The sequence below is a fragment of the Emys orbicularis genome, chromosome 13 (assembly GCF_028017835.1).
Source record: "Emys orbicularis isolate rEmyOrb1 chromosome 13, rEmyOrb1.hap1, whole genome shotgun sequence".
Lineage (NCBI taxonomy): Eukaryota > Metazoa > Chordata > Testudines > Emydidae > Emys > Emys orbicularis.
The window spans coordinates 12,923,861-12,946,494 of record NC_088695.1 but is presented as its reverse complement, the minus strand read 5'-3'; the positions used below and the strand labels follow the sequence as shown (position 1 = coordinate 12,946,494).

Here is a 22,634-nt window from a genome sequence, read left to right as displayed (position 1 = left end):
ATTAATTTTCCCTGGCAGTCGCGGCCAGTACAGCTACTGGAAAAGTCTGTTAACGTGTATGGGGATGGAGTGGAAATCCTCCAGGGACATCTCCAGAAAACTCTCCTTCATGTACTCCCAAAGCCTTTGCAAAAGGTTTCTGGGGAGGGCTGCCTTATCCCGTCCACCATGGTAGGACACTTTACCACGCCAAGCCAGTAGCACGTAGTCTGGAATCATTGCATAACAAAGCATGGCAGCGTATGGTCCCGGTGTTTGCTGGCATGCAGACAACATCCATTCCTTATCGCTCTTTGTTATCCTCAGGAGAGTGATATCATTCGCGGTCACCTGGTTGAAATGGGGTGATTTTATTAAGGGGACATTCAGAGGTGCCCGTTCCTGCTCTGCTGAACAGAAATGTTCCCCGCTGTTAGCCATGCGGTGTGTGTGGGGGGGGAGGGGTGAAGTGATCATCCCAGAGACTTGGGTGTGTGTGTGGGGGGGAAGGGGTGAAGTGATCATCCCAGAGACTTGGGTGTGTGTGTGTGGGGGGGAGGGGTACTTGGGTTTGTGCTGCATGTTAACCCAGAAACCGCAGCCCCTCCTTTTACATTGCAAACCCATTTTAAATGGCCAACCCAACGGGTGCTTGGTATGGGAAATGAGGGTGCTACTGTTTGAAACCATTCCCACATGTTAAGATGGTTAAAAAAGCCAAAAGACTGAGGCTTACCATGGCTGCTGCCTGCAAGCAGAAATCTTTTGCCTGGCACTGCGTGAGTGATCTCTAACACCAAACCTGCAGGCCCTCAATATAAGAGGAAAAATGCGACCTTGTAACGAAAGCACATGTGCTGTGTAATGTGAACATCAAAATGTAACGTGAATGAGTGTACCCATTGTTCTCTAAAATGTGTCTTTTTTAACCACCTCTCCCTTCTCCTCCACCAGCTGCAAATGTTTCTCCTTCACAGAGGCTAGCGAAGATTAGAAGGAGAAAACGGAAGACTAGGGATGATATGTTCTCGGAGCTCCAGATGTCCTCCCACGCTGACAGAGCACAGCAGAATGCGTGGAGGCAGTCAATGACTGACTACAGAAAAGCACAATATGAACGAGAGGAGAGGTGGCGTGCTGAATCGCGGGAAGAACAGAGCAAGTTGCGGGCTGAAGATGATAGGTGGTGTCAGCTTGCAGACAGAAGGCAAGAGGCGATGCTCCGGCTGCTGGAGCATCAAACTGATATGCTCCAGCGTATGGTTGAGCTGCAGGAAAGTCAGCAGGAGCAGAGACCGCCGCTACAGCCCCTGTGTAACCAACAGCCCTCCTCCCCAAGTCCCATTGCCTCCTCACCCAGACGCCCAAGAACACGGTGGGGGGGGGCATCCAGCCACCCAGTCACTCCACCCCCGATGATAGCACGAGCCTGCGAAGGCTGGCCTTCAATAAGTGCTAAAGTTTTAAAATGTAGTGTGTCCTTTTCCTTCCCTCCTCCCCCACCCATCCCGGGCTACTGTGGCAATTATCCCCCTAGTTGTGTGATAAATTAATAAAGATTACATGAATGAGAAGTAACAATGACTTTATTGATTCTGCAAGCGGTGCTCAAAGGGGGGAGGGGAGGGTGGGGTGGTTGTTTTACAGGGAAGTAGAGTGAACCGGGTGGGGGGGGGTGGGGAAGGTTTCATCAAGGAGAAACAAACAGACGTTTCACACCGTAGCCTGGCCAGTCACAAAACTGGTTTTCAAAGCTTCTCTGATGCGCACCGCGCCCTGCTGTGCTCTTGTAACCGCCCTGGTGTCTGGCTGCGCGTAATCAGCAGACAGGCGATTTGCCTCAACCTCCCACCCCGCCATAAATGTCTCCCCCTTACTTTCACAGATATTGTGGAGCGCACAGCAAGTAGCAATAACAATGGGGATATTCTTTTCGCTGAGGTCACAGCGAGTCAGTAAGCTGCGCCAGCGCGCTTTTAAACAGCCAAATGCACATTCCACCACCATTCGGCACTTGCTCAGCCTATAGTTGAACAGGTACTGACTACTGTCCCGGCTGCCTGTGTACAGCTTCATGAGCCATGGCATTAAGGGGTAGGCTGGGTCCCCAAGGATCACGATAGGCATTTCAACATCCCCAACGGTTATTTTCTGGTCCGGGAAGAAAGTCCCTTCCTCCAGTTTTCGAAACAGATCAGAGTGCCTGAAGACGCGAGCATCATGTACCTTTCCCGGCCATCCCACGTTGATGTTGGTGAAACGTCCCTTGTGATCCACCAAGGCTTGCAGCACCATTGAAAAGTACCCCTTGCGGTTTATGTACTCAGTGGCTTGGTGCTCCGGTGACAAGATAGGGATATGGGTTCCGTCTATCGCCCCACCACAGTTTGGGAATCCCATTGCAGCAAAGCCATCCACTATGGCTTGCACGTTTCCCAGAGTCACTACCCTTGATATCACCAGGTCTTTCATTGCCCTGGCAACTTGCATCACAGCAGCCCCCACAGTAGATTTGCTCACTCCAAATTGATTCCCGACTGACCGGTAGCTGTCTGGCATTGCAAGCTTCCACAGGGCTATCGCCACGCGCTTCTCTACTGTGACGGCTGCTCTTATCTTGGTATTCTGGCGCTTCAGGGCAGGGGAAAGCAAGTCACAAAGTTCCATGAAAGTGCCCTTACTCATGCGAAAGTTTCGCAGCCACTGGGAATCGTCCCACACTTGCAAAACGATGCGGTCCCACCAGTCTGTGCTTGTTTCCCGGGCCCAGTATCGGCGTTCCACGGCATGAACCTGCCCCAGTAACTCCATGATTTCCACATTGCTGGGGCCTGTGCCTTGTGAGAGGTCGATGCCCATGTCAATTTCCTCATCAATCTCGTCGCCGCGCTGAAATTCCCTCCTCGGCTGGTCCTGGTTTTGCTTTGGCCTGTCCTGGCTCTGCATATACTGCAGGACAATGCGTGTGGTGTTCATAGTGCTCAGAATTGCCGCGGTGATCTGAGCAGGCTCCATGATCCCAGTGCTATGGCGTCTGGTCTGAAAAATGGTGCGAAAATTGTATCTGAGGGAGGGAGGGAGAGAGGGAGGGAGGTTTGAGTGACGACATGGCGTTCAGGTACAGGGAATTAAAATCAACAAAGGTGGCTGTGCATCAGGGAGACACACAAACAACTGTCACACAGAATGGCCCCCCAAAGATTGAACTGAAAACCCTGGGTTTAGCAGGACGTTGATTTTACGGAGGGAGGGGGAAGCAAATGAATACAAATCTATTTTTTACATCTTTAGCTGGCGGACGACAGTGCAGCATGACTGATAGCCCTCAGCATCTTCTGGGTGCTTGGCAGCAAATACTGGGCGCTTGGCAGAAAATAGTGTACTAAGATTGATAGCCATCACCATCAAGATGGTTCCATAGGACTGAGCATGTCTGCCCAGATGCCCCTGATCGAACCACAATATGAAGATGATGGATATCAATCTTAATACACCATCTACTGCCAAAAGGCAAGGGGCTGCTGCTGTGTAGCAATGCAGCCCCACGTCTGCCAGCCCCACGTCTGCCAGCACCCAGATCACCATCGGCCTCTTCTGGGTGCTTAGCAGACAATACTGGGCAGCCCCACATCTGCCAGCACCCAGATCGCCATCGGCCTCTTCTGGGTGCTTAGCAGACAATACTGGGCAGCCCCACGTCTGCCAGCACCCAGATCACCATCGGCCTCTTCTGGGTGCTTAGCAGACAATACTGGGCAGCCCCACATCTGCCAGCACCCAGATCGCCATCGTCCTCTTCTGGGTGCTTAGCAGACAATACTGGGCAGCCCCACGTCTGCCAGCACCCAGATCGCCATCGGCCTCTTCTAGGTGCTTAGCAGACAATACTGGGCGCTTGGCAGAAAATGGCATACTATGACTGATAGCCATCATCATCATCGTGAAGACAGCAGATTAGGGGAAGGGAGATTGGGGGACATACGGAGTTCCAGCCAGCCACTGCTGCAGTATGACGACGACGGATACCAGTCATAATAAGCCATATACTGCCAAAAGGCAGAAGGAAAAGGGCTGGTGCAATGCAGCCCTAAGGCTGCCAGCCCCACGGCTGCCAGCACCCAGATCGCCAATGAAGGCTACCAGTCATGCTGCACCATCTACCGCCAAAAGGCAGATAGCTGCTGCTGCTGTGTAGCAATGCAGTACCAATCTGCCAGCACCCAGATGACATATGGTGACGGTGAGCTGAGCTGAGCTGAGCTGAGCCGGCTCCATGCTTGCCGTGGTATGCTGTCTGCACAGGTAACCCAGGTAAAAAGGCGCGAATCTATTGTCTGCCGTTGCTCTGATGGAGGGGGAGTGGCCTGACGACATCTACCCAGAACCCCCCGCGACACGGTTTTGCATCATTCAGGCATTGTGATCTCAACCCAGAATTCCAATGGGCGGCGGAGACTGCGGGAACTGTGGGATAGCTACCCCTAGTGCAATGCTCCGGAAGTCGACGCTAGCCTCGGTACTGTGGACGCGGACCGCCGACTAGAGCACCTGGGAGCATTTTATGTGGGGACACACAGAATCGGCTGTATACAACCGATTTCTATAAAACCGGCTTCTATAAATTCGAACTACTCTCGTAGTGTAGACATACCCTAGGTGTTGTTAGTTACCAGCCCTACACCTAGTACCTGCTGGGTCAAGAAAAACATCCTCATCCATTATCCTGTCCTCCCCTGCTTATCTTACGAGGGGTCAGTGTGCTCCTGTATCATCTTTTAGGAATTTCTCAAAGTTATTTGAGAAATCTGGGTGTTCTTGTTCCATCCTCTCCGATCAGGAATGTGCTTACTTGGTTAGTCAATACCTGGTGTATTACTATTCTGCCAAGGTCAGGCCTACTTTTGTTTGCAGCCTTTGGTTCACACTGTTAGTTATGCCTAGGGCCAGGGCCAGGCACCAGCGTAACAAACAGATACCTGGGGTGGACAATGAAGAGGGGGGCGGCACGTCCGGCGGCAATTCGGCAGCAAGGCTGTCACTGCCTCTCGGAGCGAAGTACCTGCCGCTGAATTGCCACCGTAGAATGAAGCGGAGGTAAAGCTGCCACCGCTTGCGATCACGGATTTTTTTTTTTTTTTTTTTTTTTTTTTTTTGCTGCTTGGGGCGGCAAAAACCCTGGAGCTGGCCCTGTCTAGGGCGCCAGCAAGGCCTCTACTTACAGCAGCCAAACCCTGGCCATTGCCCTTGTCTTTCCCTTCGAGGAAGAAAATGTCCAACCAAATCACTGTGACCGAGTTCCTTCTCCTGGGATTCTCTGACATTTGGGAGCTGCAAATTTTGCATTTCATGCTGTTTCTAGCGATTTACCTGGCAGCCCTGACTGGGAATCATCTCATCATCACAGCCATAGCTCTCAACCACCATCTTCATACACCCATGTATTTCTTCCTGAACAATCTGTCCATCCTAGACCTTAGCTCAATCTCCATTGTCGTCCCCAAGTCCATAGCCAATTCCCTCATTAGCACCAGGGCCATTTCGTATTATGGATGTGCCGCCCAATACTTTCTCTTCCTTTTCTTCACTGCAGCTGAGCTTCTCTTACTGACGATCATGGCATATGACCGGTATTTCACCATCTGCCAACCACTGCACTATGAGTCAATGATGAACAGGAGAGCTTGTTTCCAAATGGCAGCCAGTATCTGGATCAGTGGGGGGGTCTCAATTCTGCACTGCACACTGGAAACACGTTTGCAGTAATCTTCTGTGGAGACAATGAGATGGGGCAGTTCTTCTGTGAAATCCCCCAGCTCCTCAAACTTACTTGCTATGACTCATGTCTCAGTGAAACTGGGGTTATTGCCCTTAGCGTGTACTTTGCCTTAAACTGCTTTGTTTTTATAATTGTGTCTTATGTTCTGATCTTCAAAACAGTGCTGAGACTCCCCTCTGAGCAGGGCTGGCATAAAGCCTTTTCCACCTGCCTCCCTCACCTCATTGTGGTCTCCGGGTTTGTTTGCACTGCTAGTTTTGCCTATATTAAACCCACCTCCAGCTCAATCTCAGGTCTGGATCTCATGGTGCCAGTTTTTTTGTGCCCTGGTGCCTCCCATGATGAATCCGATCATTTATAGCATGAGGAACAAGGATATCAAATCTGCCCTGTGGAAAATGATTGGGTTACGGCTATTCTCCAAAAAATAAAATGGCTATCTTTCTCCAATGACCATCGTCTCATTCTGTGTTTCTTATAAATATAATCAACTCTTGACATTATTGTCTCCATGAGACCATAATGTGCAGTCTGTTTTGGCACACTGAGGTATTTACATTGGTAAATATCTAGAAAAACTCCACTCAGGTCAATGGAGTTACTACAAATTTACACCTATATAAATATCCTGTCTTCACACAGTGGCCAATGTCATATGCTTCACAGAGAATGAACAGAACAGGGCAATTATTGAGTGACCCATCCTGTGTTGTCCAATTCCAGCATCTGGCAATCAGAGGCTTAGGGACACTTAGAGCACAGGTTTGCATGCCTGACTCTCTTGGTTAATAGCCATTAATGGACCTATCCTCCATGAACTTATCATGTCTAGCTATCCATCCATACCCATACATACCCCTCCATCTATTGATCGATCGATCAGTGTGAGGCTTATGTACTGCCACCCATCACCATGGTATCAGAGCACTTTCCATATAAAATCAGTTACCATATCAAAGTCACATATGGGGTCACTGGCTCTTCTCCTTTTTTCAGGATGGGGAGTAAAGATTCTGTCCCCTCCACGGCCCCGAGGCCAGAGGAGCTCTCTGCTCCCACTACCGAACCAAGACCGGAAGGGCTTTAAACTAGGTTCGACGGGGACAGGTGAGCAAAGCCCGCAGGTAAGTGGGGAACATGGAGACCTGGGAGATGGGTCGGAAACGAGAGGCAGTGTGGGCTATATTGGCAGAGAGAAAGGAGGGTCAGGACAAAACTGGGAGGAAAGATCAAACCAGTATCTTAGATGCCTATATACAAATGCGAGAAGTATGGGTAATAAGCAGGAAGAACTGGAAGTGCTAATAAATAAATACAACTATGACATTGTTGGCATCACTGAAACTTGGTGGGATAATACACATGATTGGAATGTTGGTGTGGATGGATACAGCTTGCTCAGGAAGGATAGACAGGGGGAAAAGGGAGGAGGTGTTGCCTTATATATTAAAAATGTACACACTTGGACTGAGGTAGAGATGGACATAGGAGATGGAAGTGTTGAGAGTCTCTGGGTTAGGCTAAAAGGGGTAAAAAAACAAGGGTGATGTCATGCTAGGAGTCTACTACAGGCCACCTAACCAGGTGGAAGAGGTGGATGAGGCTTTTTTTAAACAACTAACAAAATCATCCAAAGCCCAAGATTTGGTGGTGATGGGGGACTTCAACTATCCGGATATATGTTGGGAAAATAACACAGCGGGGCACAGACTATCCAAAAAATTCTTGGACTGCATTGCAGACAACTTTTTATTTCAGAAGGTTGAAAAAGTTACTAGGGGGGAAGCTGTTCTGGACTTGATTTTAACAAATAGGGAGGAACTCGTTGAGAATTTGAAAGTAGAAGGCAGCTTGGGTGAAAGTGATCATGAAATCATAGAGTTTGCAATTCTAAGGAAGGGTAGAAGGGAGAACAGCAAAATAGAGACAATGGATTTCAGGAAGGCGGATTTTGGTAAGCTCAGAGAGCTGATAGGTAAGGTCCCATGGGAATCAAGACTGAGGGGAAAAACAACTGAGGAGAGTTGGCAGTTTTTCAAAGGGACACTATTAAGGGCCCAAAAGCAAGCTATTCCGCTGGTTAGGAAAGATAGAAAATGTGGCAAAAGACCACCTTGGCTTAACCACGAGATCTTGCATGATCTAAAAAATAAAAAGGAGTCACACAAAAAATGGAAACTAGGACAGATTACAAAGGATGAATATAGGCAAACAACACAGGAATGCAGGAGCGAGATTAGAAAGGCAAAGGCACAAAATGAGCTCAAACTAGCTACGGGAATAAAGGGGAACAAGAAGACTTTTTATCAATACATTAGAAGCAAGAGGAAAACCAAAGACAGGGTAGGCCCACTGCTTAGTGAAGAAGGAGAAACAATAACAGGAAACTTGGAAATGGCAGAGATGCTTAATGACTTCTTTGTTTCGGTCTTCACCGAGAAGTCTGAAGGAATGCCTAACATAGTGAATGCTAATGGGAAGGGGGTAGGTTTAGCAGAAAAAATAAAAAAAGAACAAGTTAAAAAATCACTTAGAAAAGTTAGATGCCTGCAAGTCACCAGGGCCTGATGAAATGCATCCTAGAATACTCAAGGAGCTAATAGAGGAGGTATCTGAGCCTCTAGCTATTATCTTTGGAAAATCATGGGAGACAGGAGAGATTCCAGAAGACTGGAAAAGGGCAAATATAGTGCCCATCTATAAAAAGGGAAATAAAAACAACCCAGGAAACTACAGACCAGTTAATTTAACTTCTGTGCCAGGGAAGATAATGGAACAAGTAATTAAGGAAATCATCTGCAAACACTTGGAAGGTGGTAAGGTGATAGGGAACAGCCAGCATGGATTTGTAAAGAACAAATCATGTCAAACCAATCTGATAGCTTTCTTTGATAGGATAACGAGTCTTGTGGATAAGGGAGAAGCTGTGGATGTGGTATACCTAGACTTTAGTAAGGCATTTGATACAGTCTCGCATGATATTCTTATCGACAAACTAGGCAAATACAATTTAGATGGGGCTACTATAAGGTGGGTGCATAACTGGCTGGATAACCGTACTCAGAGAGTTGTTATTAATGGTTCCCAATCCTGCTGGAAAGGCATAACGAGTGGGGTTCCGCAGGGGTCTGTTTTGGGACCGGCTCTGTTCAATATCTTCATTAACGACTTAGATATTGGCATAGAAAGTACGCTTATTAAGTTTGCGGATGATACCAAACTGGGAGGGATTGCAACTGCTTTGGAGGACAGGGTCATAATTCAAAATGATCTGGACAAATTGGAGAAATGGTCTGAGTTAAACAGGATGAAGTTTAACAAAGACAAATGCAAAGTGCTCCACTTAGGAAGAAAAAATCAGTTTCACACATACAGAATGGGAAGAGACTGTCTAGGAAGGAGTACGGCAGAAAGGGATCTAGGGGTTATAGAGGACCACAAGCTAAATATGAGTCAACAGTGTGATGCTGTTGCAAAAAAAGCAAACATGATTCTGGGATGTATTAACAGGTGTGTTGTGAGCAAGACACGAGAAGTCATTCTTCCGCTCTACTCTGCTCTGGTTAGGCCTCAGCTGGAGTATTGTGTCCAGTTCTGGGCACCGCATTTCAAGAAAGATGTGGAGAAATTGGAAAGGGTCCAGAGAAGAGCAACAAGAATGTTTAAAGGTCTTGAGAACATGACCTATGAAGGAAGGCTGAAAGAATTGGGTTTGTTTAGTTGGAAAAGAGAAGACTGAGAGGGGACATGATAGCAGTTTTCAGGTATCTAAAAGGGTGTCATAAGGAGGAGGGAGAAAACTTGTTCACCTTAGCCTCTGAGGATAGAACAAGAAGCAATGGGCTTAAACTGCAGCAAGGGAGGTCTAGGTTGGACATTAGGAAAAAGTTCCTAACTGTCAGGGTGGTTAAACACTGGAATAAATTGCCTAGGGAGGTTGTGGAATCTCCATCTCTGGAGATATTTAAGAGTAGGTTAGATAAATGTCTATCAGGGATGGTCTAGACAGTATTTGGTCCTGCCATGCGGGCAGGGAACTGGACTCGATGACCTCTCGAGGTCCCTTCCAGTCCTAGAATCTATGAGCTGTCAGCCTCCGCCATGGCCATGGGCTCAAGGTGTCAGCCGCTGCCCCTGGTGTCAGGGCTCTTTTGCTATAATGAACCCCTGGCTTTAACGAATAAATGGCTTGGGTCCCCAAGGGTTCATTCTGACAAGGATGTACTGTATTTTGTTGGTTGGTTGATTTGTTTCTTTGTTCCAGATGTTTTTGGTGGGTGGGTGTTTGTGAGGGCAAGGTATGTTTGATTAGATGGGAATATCCATTTGATGTCATCAAGTAGTGGGTACTATCAGATCAGGCCCCGGACGGAGCATGTGCGTATCTTCCCCTGGTTCGTGGTTCCCTAGCAGAGACAGGGGCCTCCCTGACTGGACTTAGGCATCTCTCTCTGAACTAGCACACACTCCTGTCGTCGGCATCTCCCATCGGCTAGCTCAGGCGCCTCCCCTCCTAGTGTGCTGGAATTTGTGACTCACATTCTTAGGTGTTTGTCTCTCCCTATCTGTTGTATAGGGAACCCGGGGGCCTGACTCAGGCTGTGTGTGACCCTATTGTTGTCCCAGTGATTTTCTAAGTGCCTAAACTTTAGGTGTTGCCGCACTGCGAGTCACGATGCCTGGGCCTCTTTATGGATTCAGGCCCCAGAGGTATTTTAGCACCTAGTAGGTTTTTCAAAAGCAACTAGGCATCTACATCCCATTGAAATCTGTTCTCAGTGGTACCAGATGACAGAAGAAGGAGTAATGATCTCAAGTTGCAGTGGGGGAAGTTTAGGTTGGATATTAGGAAAAACTTTTTCACTAGGAGCTTGGTGAAGCACTGGAATGGGTTGGTGAAGCACTGGAATGTCATATGTAAGACACGGGAGGTAATTGTCCCGCTCTACTTGGCACTGTTGAGGCCTCAGCTGGAGTATTGTGTCCTGTTCTGGGTGCCACACTTTAAGAAAGATGTGGACAGATTGGAGAAAGTTCAGAGGAGACCAACAAAAATGATCAAAGGTTAGAAAACCTGACCTGTAAGGAACAGTGAAAAAAAACCAGCATGCAGAGGAATGGGGTTTGATCTGGAAAAGAGGACCAGCAACTCCAGTCTGTAGCACAATACAAGAAAATTTCTTTAAAATACTGTTTGAACGGTACCTCGCACAGGCAGGTTAAATATATATATACAGACTAAATGTTAGAGAAATTGTGGTGAAAGGAGATTTGATGCATTGGACATGTCCAATTGTTAGAATATTGGAAGCAATCTGTAACTAAATGACCCAATTGTTGGATATTTATTATCTAATAACCTTCTGGTGATCCTCCTGGGTCTTACTGGTGGAAATGGTCGCACAACAGGAAATGAAAAATTAACCCCTGATCTGCTAGGAACTGCTCAGTTATTAGTAACCTCTCAATTGGAAATGAAACAGTCTAAACATTGATGAATAGTTCAAAACAATATGGGAGGTTGGTTATGGAAAAATTAACACAACAATTATGTATTAGGAAAATAGACAGAGGACAAATAGATACTTAGATATTTGGTTACCTCTTATTCAGTGCTCAAAGTATATTCTCCTGCAAAAATATCCCAGCACCCCTGTCCAATTGCTTTGCATATGAACACATCCAGCATAGGAAATGGCCCTGGTGTTCATGAGGGAGTTGGCCATGGATTTGGGGATGATGACAGAGATGGAGCCAAGGTCTATGACAGAGAGATTCATCAGGAAGAAGTACATGTGGGTGTGAAGGTGGTGGTCGAAGGCTATGGCCATGAAGATAAGAAGATTCCCCATCCGGGCTGCCAGATAAATCACTAGAAACACCACAAAGTGCAAAATTTGCAGCTCTGAAACATCAAAGAATCCCAGCAGAAGGAACTCAGTCACGGTGGTTCGGTTGGACATCTTCTTTCTCATGACTTTGTGTGATGGTTGCAGAGAGAGGGACAAGAGCAGGGAGCAGGATTAGATCAGTAAAATAACTCTCCTTTTGTGAAAACCACCTTAATTTCCTTGGGTCAGACCCTTAGCTTGTGAAGATTGGTGCAATATGGGAATGAGGAGGGGGAAAACAGTCTCATTGACTCCAGTGGTTTTACTCCTGATTTACACTGGGGTGAGAGAAAGTAGAATCAGCTCAATGGACTTCAGTGCAGTTACTCCTAATTTGTACCAGGGTGATGGAGAGAAGAATTAGGAATCATTGCTTTTGAAGTATTTGTATACCTCTGTCACCCAGAGGTGGGCGAACACTGGATAATGTTGTATAAATGTTACTATCCTCAGTTTACCGAGGGGAATCAGGGGTTTGGCTGGCCAGATTCTGCTGTCGGGGCACTGCTGTGAATGTGGGTTAATTTCACTGCATGCCATGGAATTACTCCCCATTTATACTGCTCTAAATGGAAGCAGCATTTCACCTGGAGGTGACCAAACCCAGCCATAATTACACAGTAAACTTGAGTCATGAATACAGCTCAGGACTCGTGATGCTTTGTCCCCCGTTCTAGCCAGTTTTCCATGCTCGCTGTGAGAAAGACGTTCTGGCTCCCTTCCTGCTTCTCTAACTACTCTACTAAACTTCCCCCCCAGAGCTTCGAAGAGAACCCAGGAATCCTGTCTCTCAGTTCACCCCTGCTGTAACCCAGTAAAATCAACACCTGTCCCAGAGCTGGAAATACAGTCCAGGAGTTCTGGCTCTACCCACCTCTTATTCAGTGCTCAAATTATATTCACCTGCAAAAAAATCCCAGCACACCTGTTCAATTGCTTTACATATGAACATTTGATAGACAAACCTGTTCTGTTAAATATGTGAATACAGAAATTTCACTCAATTTAATAAAATCACCAGAAATGATGAAGGATTTCTAATGATCCTCACTCTGTACTATAGTAACACCCTGTTAAATAGAAAGATTTGGTGACTATATGCCCATATGAAGTCTCTTTAAACCAAAGTTCACTGTTGTAATGATTGTTTTGTTTCTGATATTTACATGGTAAGGATTTGTAAACTTGTTAAAACTTCCTAAATAAACAGTTTAAAAAAACTGGGCATGTTGATCAAACTGCCAGAGAAAAGTTCAGCTTCTAGTTTAGACTGATATAAATTACATTAAATCCACTGACACTAAAGTAGATTCAATGGAAATAATAAGGATTTATATCAGTGTGAGAGAAAAATTAAGCCCATTCTTAAAATGGACCACAAAATTTGCACTGGTCAGAGGTTAAAAAAAGTGGCATTGTCAGTTGAAGTGTAAAACAATTGACCTTTTTGGAATGAAATGTTTTGATTTTCCAGTAGAAAACAACTTTTCATTTAATTTTTTCCTTAATTTTACTTTAAAACGTGGTCAAAATTGAAACAAAATGTTTAGATTTTGTCAAAATGGAACCTGATACAAAATTGTGTTTGACTTTTTGATTCACCTGATAACTTTTATTGTGTTCAATTATTGCCATTTAAACACACAGGCAAACACTCACACAAACACCCATGCAGTATATTCCATAGACTGATGCACACACACACACCATGATGCTCACTCACACATCACACAAGCAGGCACACGTACATTATCCAACATGCAAACACTCACTCTAACACACCAGCCTAAATGCACCAAACAGACACTTTCCCCCAGCACAAAAACAATAATAGACACACACTCACTGGCTCTCACACACAAACACAACACCGTTATGTCCCATATATCTCCCATGATGAATCCGATCATTTATAGCATGAGGAACAAGGATATCAGTGCTGAACTGTGGAAAATGATTGGGTCAAGGCTATTTTCCAAAAAATAAAATGGCTATCTTTCTCCCATGACCATTGTCTCATTCTGTGTTTCCTTATAAATATAATCAACTCTTGACATTATTGTCTCCTTGAGAACATAACGTGTAATCCGTTTATGCACACTGAGGTATTTACACCCATGCAAATATCTAAAAAAACTGCACTCAGGTCAATGGAGTTACTATAAATTTACACCTATATAAATATCCTGTCTTTACACAGTGGTCAATGTCAGATGCTTCAGAGGGAATGAACAGAACAGGACAATTATTGAGTGACCCATCCTGTGTTGTCCAATCCCAGCATCTGGCAGTCAGAGGCTTAGGGACACCCAGAGCACAGGGTTGCATCCCTGACCCTCTTGGTTAATAGCCACTGATGGATCTATCCTGCATGAACTTATCATGTCTAGCTATCCATCCATCCACATACATATCCCTCCATCTATTGATCGATTGATCTGTTTGAGGCTTTTGTACTGCCACCCTTCACCATGGTATCAGTGCACTTTCCACATAAAATCAGTTACCATATCAAAGTCACATATGGGGTCTCTGTCTCTTCTCCTTTTTTCAGAGTGGGGAGTAAAAATTCTGCCCCCGCTACTGACCCAGGGCTGGAAGAGCTGTCAGCCTCCGCCATGGCCGTGGGGCTCAAGGGGCCAGCCGCTGCCACCAGAGGCAGGGCTCTTTTTCTATAATGAACCCCTGGTATTAATGAACAAATGGCTTGGATCCCCAGGGGTTTGTTATAGTGAGGATGTACTGTATTTTGTTGGTTGGTTGATTTGTTTCCTTGTTCCAGATGTTTTTGGTGGGTGGGGGTTTGGGAGGGTGAGGTATGTTTGATTAGATCGGAGTATCCATTTGATGTCATCAAGTATCGGGTATTACCAGATCAGGCCCCGGACGGAGCATGTGCCTATCTTCCCCTGGTTCGTGGTTCACTAGCAGAGACAGGAGCCTCCCAGACTGGACTTAGGCATCTCTCTCTGAGCTAGAACACACTCCTCTCCTCGGCATCTCCCATCGGCTAGCTCAGGCGCCTCCCCTCCTAGTGTGCTGGATTTTCTGACTCCCATTCTTAGGTGTCTGTCTCTCCCTATCCATCGTATAGGGAGCCCGAAGGCCTGACTCAGGCTGTGTGTGACCCTATTGTTGTCCCAGTGATTTTCTAGGTGCCTAAAAGTTAGGTGTTGCCACACTGTAGGTCACCATGAATCATAGAATCATAGAATATCAGGGTTGGAAGGGACCTCAGGAGGTCATCTAGTCCAACCCTCTGCTCAAAGCAGGACCAATTCCCAACTAAATCATCGCAGCCAGGGCTTTGTCAAGCCTGACATTAAAAACCTCTAAGGAAGGAGATTCCACCACCTCCCTAGGTAACCCATTCCAGTGCTTCACCACCCTCCTAGTGAAAAAGTTTTTTCCTAATATCCAACCTAAACCTCCCCAACTGCAACTTGAGACCATTACTTCTTGTTCTATCATCTGGTACCACTGAGAACAGTCTAGATCCATCCTCTTTGGAATCCCCTTTCAGGTAGTTGAAAGCAGCTATCAAATCCCCCCTTATTCTTCTCTTCTGTAGACTAAACAATCCCAGTTCCCTCAGCCTCTCCTCATAACTCATGTGCTCCAGCCCCCTAATCATTTTTGTTGCTCTCCGCTGGACTCTTTCCAATTTCTCCACATCCTTCTTGTAGTGTGGGGCCCAAAACTGGACACAGTACTCCAGATGAGGCCTCACCAATGTCGAATAAAGGGGAACGATCACGTCCCTCGATCTGCTGGCAATGCCCCTACTTATACAGCCCAGAATGTAGTTAGCCTTCTTGGCAAGAAGCGCACACTGTTGACTCATATCCAGCTTCTCGTCCACTATAACTTCTAGGTCTTTTTCTGCAGAACTGCTTCCTAGCCATTCGGTCCCTAGTCTGTAACAGTACATGGGATTCTTCTGTCCTAAGTGCAGGACTCTGCACTTGTCCTTGTTGAACCTCATCAGGTTTCTTTTGGCCCAATCCTCTAATTTGTCTAGGTCCCTCTGTATCCTGTCCCTACCCTCCAGTGTATCTACCACTCCTCCCAGTTTAGTGTCATCTGCAAACTTGCTGAGAGTGCAGTCCACGCCATCCTCCAGATCATTAATGAAGATATTGAACAAAACCGGCCCCAGGACCGACCCCTGGGGCACTCCACTTGAAACCGGCTGCCAACTAGACATGGAGCCGTTTATCACTACCCGTTGAGCCCGACGATCTAGCAGCTTTCTATCCACCTTATAGTCCATTCATCCAATCCATACTTCTTTAACTTGCTGGCAAGAATACTGTGGGAGACTGTATCAAAAGCTTTGCTAAAGTCAAGGAATAACACATCCACTACTTTCCCCTCATCCACAGACCCAGTTATCTCGTCATAGAAGGCAATTAGGTTAGTCAGGCATGACTTGCCCTTGGTGAATCCATGCTGACTGTTCCTGATCACTTTCCTCTCCTCTAAGTGCTTCAGAATTGATTCCTTGAGGACCTGCTCCATGATTTTTCCAGGAACTGAGGTGAGGCTGACTGGCCTGTAGTTCCCAGGATCCTCCTTCTTCCCTTTTTTAAAGATGGGCACTACATTAGCCTTTTTCCAGTCATCCGGGACCTCCCCCGATCGCCATGAGTTTTCAAAGATAATGGCCAATGGCTCTGCAATCGCATCCGCCAACTCCTTTAGCACCCTCGGATGCAGCGCATCCGGCCCCATGGACTTGTGCTCGTCCAGTTTTTCTAAATAGTACCAAACCACTTCTTTCTCCACAGAGGGCTGGTCACCTTCTCCCCATACTGTGCTGCGCAGTGCAGCAGTCTGGGAGCTGACCTTGTTCGTGAAGACAGAGGCAAAAAAATCATTGAGTACATTAGGTTTTTTCACATCCTCTGTTACTAGTTTGCCTTCCTCATTCAGTAAGGGGCCCACACTTTCCTTGACTTTCTTCTTGTTGCTAACATACCTGAAGAAGCCCTTCTTGTTACTCTTAACATCTCTTGTTAGCTGCAAGTCCAAGTGTGATTTGGCCTTCCTGATTTCACTCCTGCATGCCTGAGCAATATTTTTATACTCCTCCCTGGTCATTTGTCCCATCTTCCACTTCTTGTAAGCCTCTTTTATGCGTTTAAGGTCAGCAAGGGTCTCTTTATGGATCCAGGCCCAACGGGATATTTAGGCACCTAGTAGGTTTTTCAAAAGCAACTAGGCAGCTTACTCCCATTTAAATCAATACTTTTGGACACCTGGATGCTTTAGAAAAACCTACCGGGCACCTAAACACCTTTGAAAACCTGGCCTTAGGTGATGAAGTGCAGGTGTCTATACTGGGCAATGATACCCTGGTGTGCAGCTGTGGGTCCGTTGACTCATGATCTTCGATATCCACCAGAGATCATAGAATCACAGAAATGCCGGGCTGGGAGGGACTGGAAGCCAAGAGGAATCGGGTGCCTCGCTCTTTGAAAATTCCATCTTAAATTCCTGGAAAGAATAGTCCTCCCCTTTGAAGAACATTCCCATATCTCTGCTGATTCTGTGGCTGGCGACAGCTCATCTGACAGAAAAAAAATGTCTTTTGTAGGTATATTATAGAATCACAGAACCATAGAAATGTGAAGCTGAAAAGGACCTTGAGAAGCTGAGGCAGGACCTAGTAAATCTAGATCCGCCCTGACAGTTGCTTGTCCAACCTGTTCTTCAAAACATCTACAATGATGGGAATTCCACAACCTCCCTTGGCAACCTTTAAAATTCTAGACTAAAGCCTGTTTTCAGTCGCTTGTTTGTTTGGTTCTTAATTGAGAGCCCTGGAGAACTAAATCCTTCCTTTCACCTATAAAGCTAGTGCACTTCTCCAAGGCAGTGTGTCTCACACCTAACCCAGAGGTGCCATGTCTAGGAAGAAGACAGGAGGTTGGTCTAAGACCAGAGCTGTGATTTTCTAAGAGGCCTAAGGAGTTAAAAACAAGTTCCCAAGGACTCCTTTAACTCCATTAGGCCCTACTCCAGAAAGCAGCCATGATGTTCATTGTTTGGACAATATACCCACCATCAGTGCCTCTGGCACAGAATGCAGGAGATCCAGTTGGTTGGAACACATTCCTGGTAGAGGAGATTTCTAGGAAGCCGCACAGAAGCTGTTTGGGAGGAGTGAGCATGGTGGGTAGCTGGCCATTCATTTGGTTTTAAGCTGGATAACCCCCTTTTCGTGTGGTTTGTCCCCTGTCTGGTACTGAGACAAAACCAGATGTGGTTTTGTCCAGTATCAAGTATGAGGGATGCATGCAAGCTCACACTGGCAGGCATGGCCATGTGGTAGGGGAGGGGCCACAGCTTTCCCAGAAGTACCAGAATTTCAGGTATGACGTTGCTTTCTAGAAATAATAAACCCCATAATGCTTTATAGAAATATGCTTATAAGTGTAAATATGACATGACTGGAATATGATTTATGTTAGATTTGCAATATAACATATCTCTGCAAAGGTTATGATCTACTGGATATATTCATCCTATTTACATGCATGCATCATTTTTGTATTCAAAGTTATGAATATTGGCTTTGTATTTGTTTGATTTTAATTAGCCTCAGTGAAGCAGTTGGTCAGCTTCTGGAAAAAGACTATTCTCAGTAAGTGCCCAATGAAGAAACATTTAAACTAACAATGAACTCCGAGAGACGCCAATCCACAGCTGAGCTTTCCTGGAAATGTGGCATTCGCCAGTAAAGTTCTGAGTCATGCATGGCCATGTCACTTGCCCAGGTGACTCCAAAATTCCATCTTGCAACTGGAATCTGCATAGGAGAGGAGAAGTGGTTTCCACCCACAAGAGAAAGTCTATTTAAGCCCTGGAAACACCTCCATTTTGTCTTCAGCTGGCTCAAGAGATAGCCTCTCCACCCCCAAAGGATACCTGAAAGAAACTGGAACAAAGGACAGTAACCACAGGTGTGTGAGTAATTGCTGGAATTCCAGAAGCTTACTGGAACATCTCTGAGGGTGAGATTTATCTGGAATCACTTTCTTACTGTATTAGGCTTAGACTTGCGTGTTTTGTTTTATTTTGCTTGGTAATTCACTTTGTCGTGTCTGTTATTACTTGGAACCACTTAAATCCTACTTTTTGTTTTTAATAAAATCACTTTTGACTTATTAAATACCCAGAGTATGTATTAATACCTGGGGGGAGGGGCAAACAGCTGTGCATATGTCTCTATATGCGTTATAAAGGGTGAAAATTTTATGAGTTTATCCTGTATAAACTTTATACAGGGTAAAACTGATTTATTCGGGGTTTGGACCCCATTCAGAGTACGGTACCCGAGTGTTGAAGACAGGAAAACTTCTTAAGCTGTTTTAAGTTAAGCCTGCAGCTTTCGGTGGACATGGTTCAGACATGGATCTGTCTTTGTAGCAGACAAGCGTGTCGGGCTCAAACCAGACAAGGCACTGATGTCCCAAGCTGGCAGGGAAGACAGGCTCAGAAGTAGTCCAGGCACAACAGGTGGCAGTTCCCAAGGGGGTTTCTGTGATCCAACCCGTCAGATCCGGTATTCTGGGAATGCCTCAGTGGCCAACCTACTTAAGGGAAGAGCTGGGAAACATTTTTCTAAGCCTTTGTCAGATTGTTTAACTCAGCTAAAAACATAGCAGCATTTCTCATGAACAGGTTGAGGAAACCATTTCCCAATGACAAGTTACTTTTACCAGCTCTACCAACCTGAGCTGAGAGCAACACACACACCCCTGCCCATGCCATGCATCTTCGGTCTCCAGGGTGCAGAGGGACTAGGAATGGGCATGACTAAGCTGATCCATGAATAAACCTGCCCCTCCTCTCACTAAGAAGTCCCTCCCCTCTTAGGTCTCACTCCCGCTGCTGTTCTGCAGTAGCTTGGTAGGCAACATGAGCCTCTGATTAGTGCAGGAATAAGGTCCCCTGAAGTTCTCAGGGCACTTGCGCATATGCGAGGGTCACCATCTAATCCAGGCTGGCACCTGGGGGACTCAACCAGAGACAACCAGAGTACGAGCTCCTACAGCTTGAACTGAACAGCCAGGTTGCCTGTAAGCCCCTGGAACAGCCCCCTATCCTCTAGGTGGGGCACAGAGGGGCCTCATAACATGCACAGCCCATGGGTGGTGTTTATACAGTGATACTGCACGGCTTCAGAGGTCAAGGGCTCTGGAGCTGGAGTCGCCTATCCCCAGCCAGGAGGACAGGGCATCACAGACAGTTGTACTAATGAAACGCCATGGACTCTACCGGAATTTATTCTCTGTGTGGCCCCTTATCCTCTCCCCCATTCATGCACATCCATAAAGTCACAGAGTTCAAGGCCTGAAGGGATGACCAGATGATCCAGTCTGACCTGCTGTATGCCAACACCACTCAGCATCTGCACACCAAACCCAACAACTGAAATTAGACCGAAGTGTCACAACCTTCAGGACACCAGACAGTTCTGTGCAATTGGCAAAGAATAGGAGAGAGTGAAGGGCACCATTTCCCGAGGCTCCCACAATGGCAGGGAAATGATTGAGATGCACCCAGAAAATCCGGGCAAGTGACCTGCACCACACGATGCTGATGAAAGTGACCCCCCACAATGTCCCTGCCAATCTGACCAGGGGGGAAATTCCTTCCTGACCCCAGCATGGTGATCAGTTAGACCCTGAGCTTGTGGGCAAGAAACAGCCAGCCAAGAACCCGAGAAAGAGAGAATGGCTCTGTGTCACCTCAGAGCCCTGGCACATCCCGCTCAATGTGCTATCTCCAGCCAGGGCTGCCCGATGCTTCAGAGATTTTAAAAAACCCTCCCAGAAGACACTGGGTCCGGGGCAGGAAGCCCTTCCTGACCCCTGCCAATGGCCAGATGAAACCCTGAAGCATGAGCTTTTAGGAACATAAGACATACGCTGCAAGTGAGCCCCAGGGTTGCTGAGCCCCGTCCCCCCACCATCACAAGCACCCCTGTCATACAATCCCACTCAGACATGTGTCCAGCTCTCTCTTCAAACTAATCCAGGCATTTGCCCCCCACAACTCCTATTGGGAGGCTGCTCCAGAACCTCGCCCCACTGGTGGTTAGAAACCTCCCTGTAATTTCTAGCCAGTCTCTCCATCTCTCACATGCCTGAATGTACATGTGATCCAGACTGACACACTCTGGCTCCTTGTCCCCCTTTAGTGGTTAGGCCATTAATGGTGGTTTAGAAGACAATGGGCCCAGTCCTCAGCTGGTGGCAATGGATATACAGCTCCATTGGAGGCAGTAGTACAGATCCACAGATGCTGAACATTGCTTTAGCACCACCAAAGTCAATGGAACGTGTTGAGGATGTACCCCTGTCTTACACCAGTCTGACTCCTTTGGTTCCAATGAAGCCACTACTGATTTATACACACAAGCAAGCAAGACAACTCCCATCATTGTTTTCAGTGGCCATGGAATGGGTACATTAGGCAAGTAGTGCACTGTGTATTGTTTTGGCATAGAATGAAAGTCTGATTCCTCTAGCACAGAGAATTTACACCCATTTACTCCACAACTGGACCAGATTTTCTACTGGTGTAAATCACCCCAGCGGCAGTAACAACAGTGGAGTTAATCTGGATTTGCATTCGTGCAACTGTGGTCAAAATCAGACCTGGTTGTGTGGAAGCTGTGTGGTCATGGAAATAACTGACATTAATGAATACTTAAAGATACTATGTAAGCAAACTTTAATTAGAGAAAGACAGAAAATTAATTCTTGGTGAATTACCTACACCCAGTCAGTCTCCTCAGGGCAGCTTTGATCTCTTTGTTCCTCATGCTGTAGATAATTGGATTCATGACTGGTGGCAATACGGAATAAAGAACAGCCACCACAAGATCCAGAGCAGATGGGGAGCTGGAGGTGGGTTTCAGGTAGGCAAAGGCCCCAGTGCAAACAAACAAGGAGACCACAGAGAGGTGAGGAAGGCAGGTGGAGAAGGCTTTATGCTGGCCCTGCTCAGAGGGGATTCTGAGCACTGATTTGAAGATCTGAACATACGACACAATCATAAAAACAAAGCAGCCTAAGACTAAACATACAGTAAAGACAATAACCCCAACTTCACTCAGATATGAGTCAGAACAGGTGAGCTTCAGCAGCTGGGGGATTTCACAGAAGAACTGATCCACCATGTTGCCTCCACAGAAGGTCAATGCAAATGTGTTCCCGGTGTGTAGCACAGAGAAGAGAATCCCACTGATCCAGGCACTACCTGCCATTTGGACACAAGCTCTGCTGTTCATCATTGTGTCGTAGTGCAGTGGTTGGCAGATGGCGACATATCGGTCGTACGCCATGACGGTGAGAAGGGAAAAATCTGATCCCAGCAAGAAGAGGAGGAAAAATACTTGGGCAACACATCCAGCATAGGAAATGGACCTGGTGTTCATGAGGGAGTTGGCCATGGATTTGGGAACGGTGACAGAGATGGAGCCAAGGTCTAGGACGGACAGATTCATCAGGAAGAAGTACATGGGAGTGTGAAGGTGGTGGTCGAAGGCTATGACCATGAAGATAAGAAGATTCCCCACCAGGGCTGCCAGGTAAATCAGTAGAAACACTACAAAGTGCAAAATCTGCAGCTCCTGAAAATCATAGAATCCCAGGAGAAGGAACTCGGTCACGCTGGTTTGGTTAGGCATTCTTTCTCAGGACATCATGTTCTGGTTGCAGAGGGAGGGACAAGAGCAAGGGCCAGGATTAGATCAGTTGAATAACTCTCCTTTTGTGATAACCACCTTAATTTCCTTGAGTCTGACCCTTAGCTTGTGAAGATTGGTGTAATATGGGAATGAGGATGGGGAAAGCAGCCCCACTGACTCCAATGGAGTTACTCCCAACTTACACTGGAGTGAGAGAAAGTAGAATAAGCTCAATGGACTCCAGGGCAGTTACTTCTGATTTACACCAGTGTGATGGAGAGGA

The 22,634-nt window shown here is 46.5% G+C and overlaps 1 protein-coding gene and 1 pseudogene across 1 annotated transcript; one reads left to right on the top strand and one right to left on the bottom strand.

Annotated features, from left to right (window-relative positions):
• Window positions 1-5,247: 5,247 nt before the first annotated feature.
• On the top strand, window positions 5,248-6,116 carry LOC135887440 (olfactory receptor 14A16-like; annotated as a pseudogene).
• Window positions 6,117-21,430: 15,314 nt separating this feature from the next.
• Window positions 21,431-22,351, bottom strand: LOC135887666 (olfactory receptor 14A16-like). Its single transcript, XM_065415389.1, has one exon. It carries the CDS (start codon window positions 22,349-22,351, stop codon window positions 21,431-21,433), a length of 921 nt encoding a protein of 306 aa, XP_065271461.1.
• Between the last annotated feature and the right edge of the window lie 283 nt (window positions 22,352-22,634).

Coding starts and splice junctions, on each gene's coding strand:
- LOC135887666 (XM_065415389.1), bottom strand. CDS start 22,351: ATGCCTAACCAAACCAGCGTGACCGAGTTCCTTCTCCTGGGATTCTAT.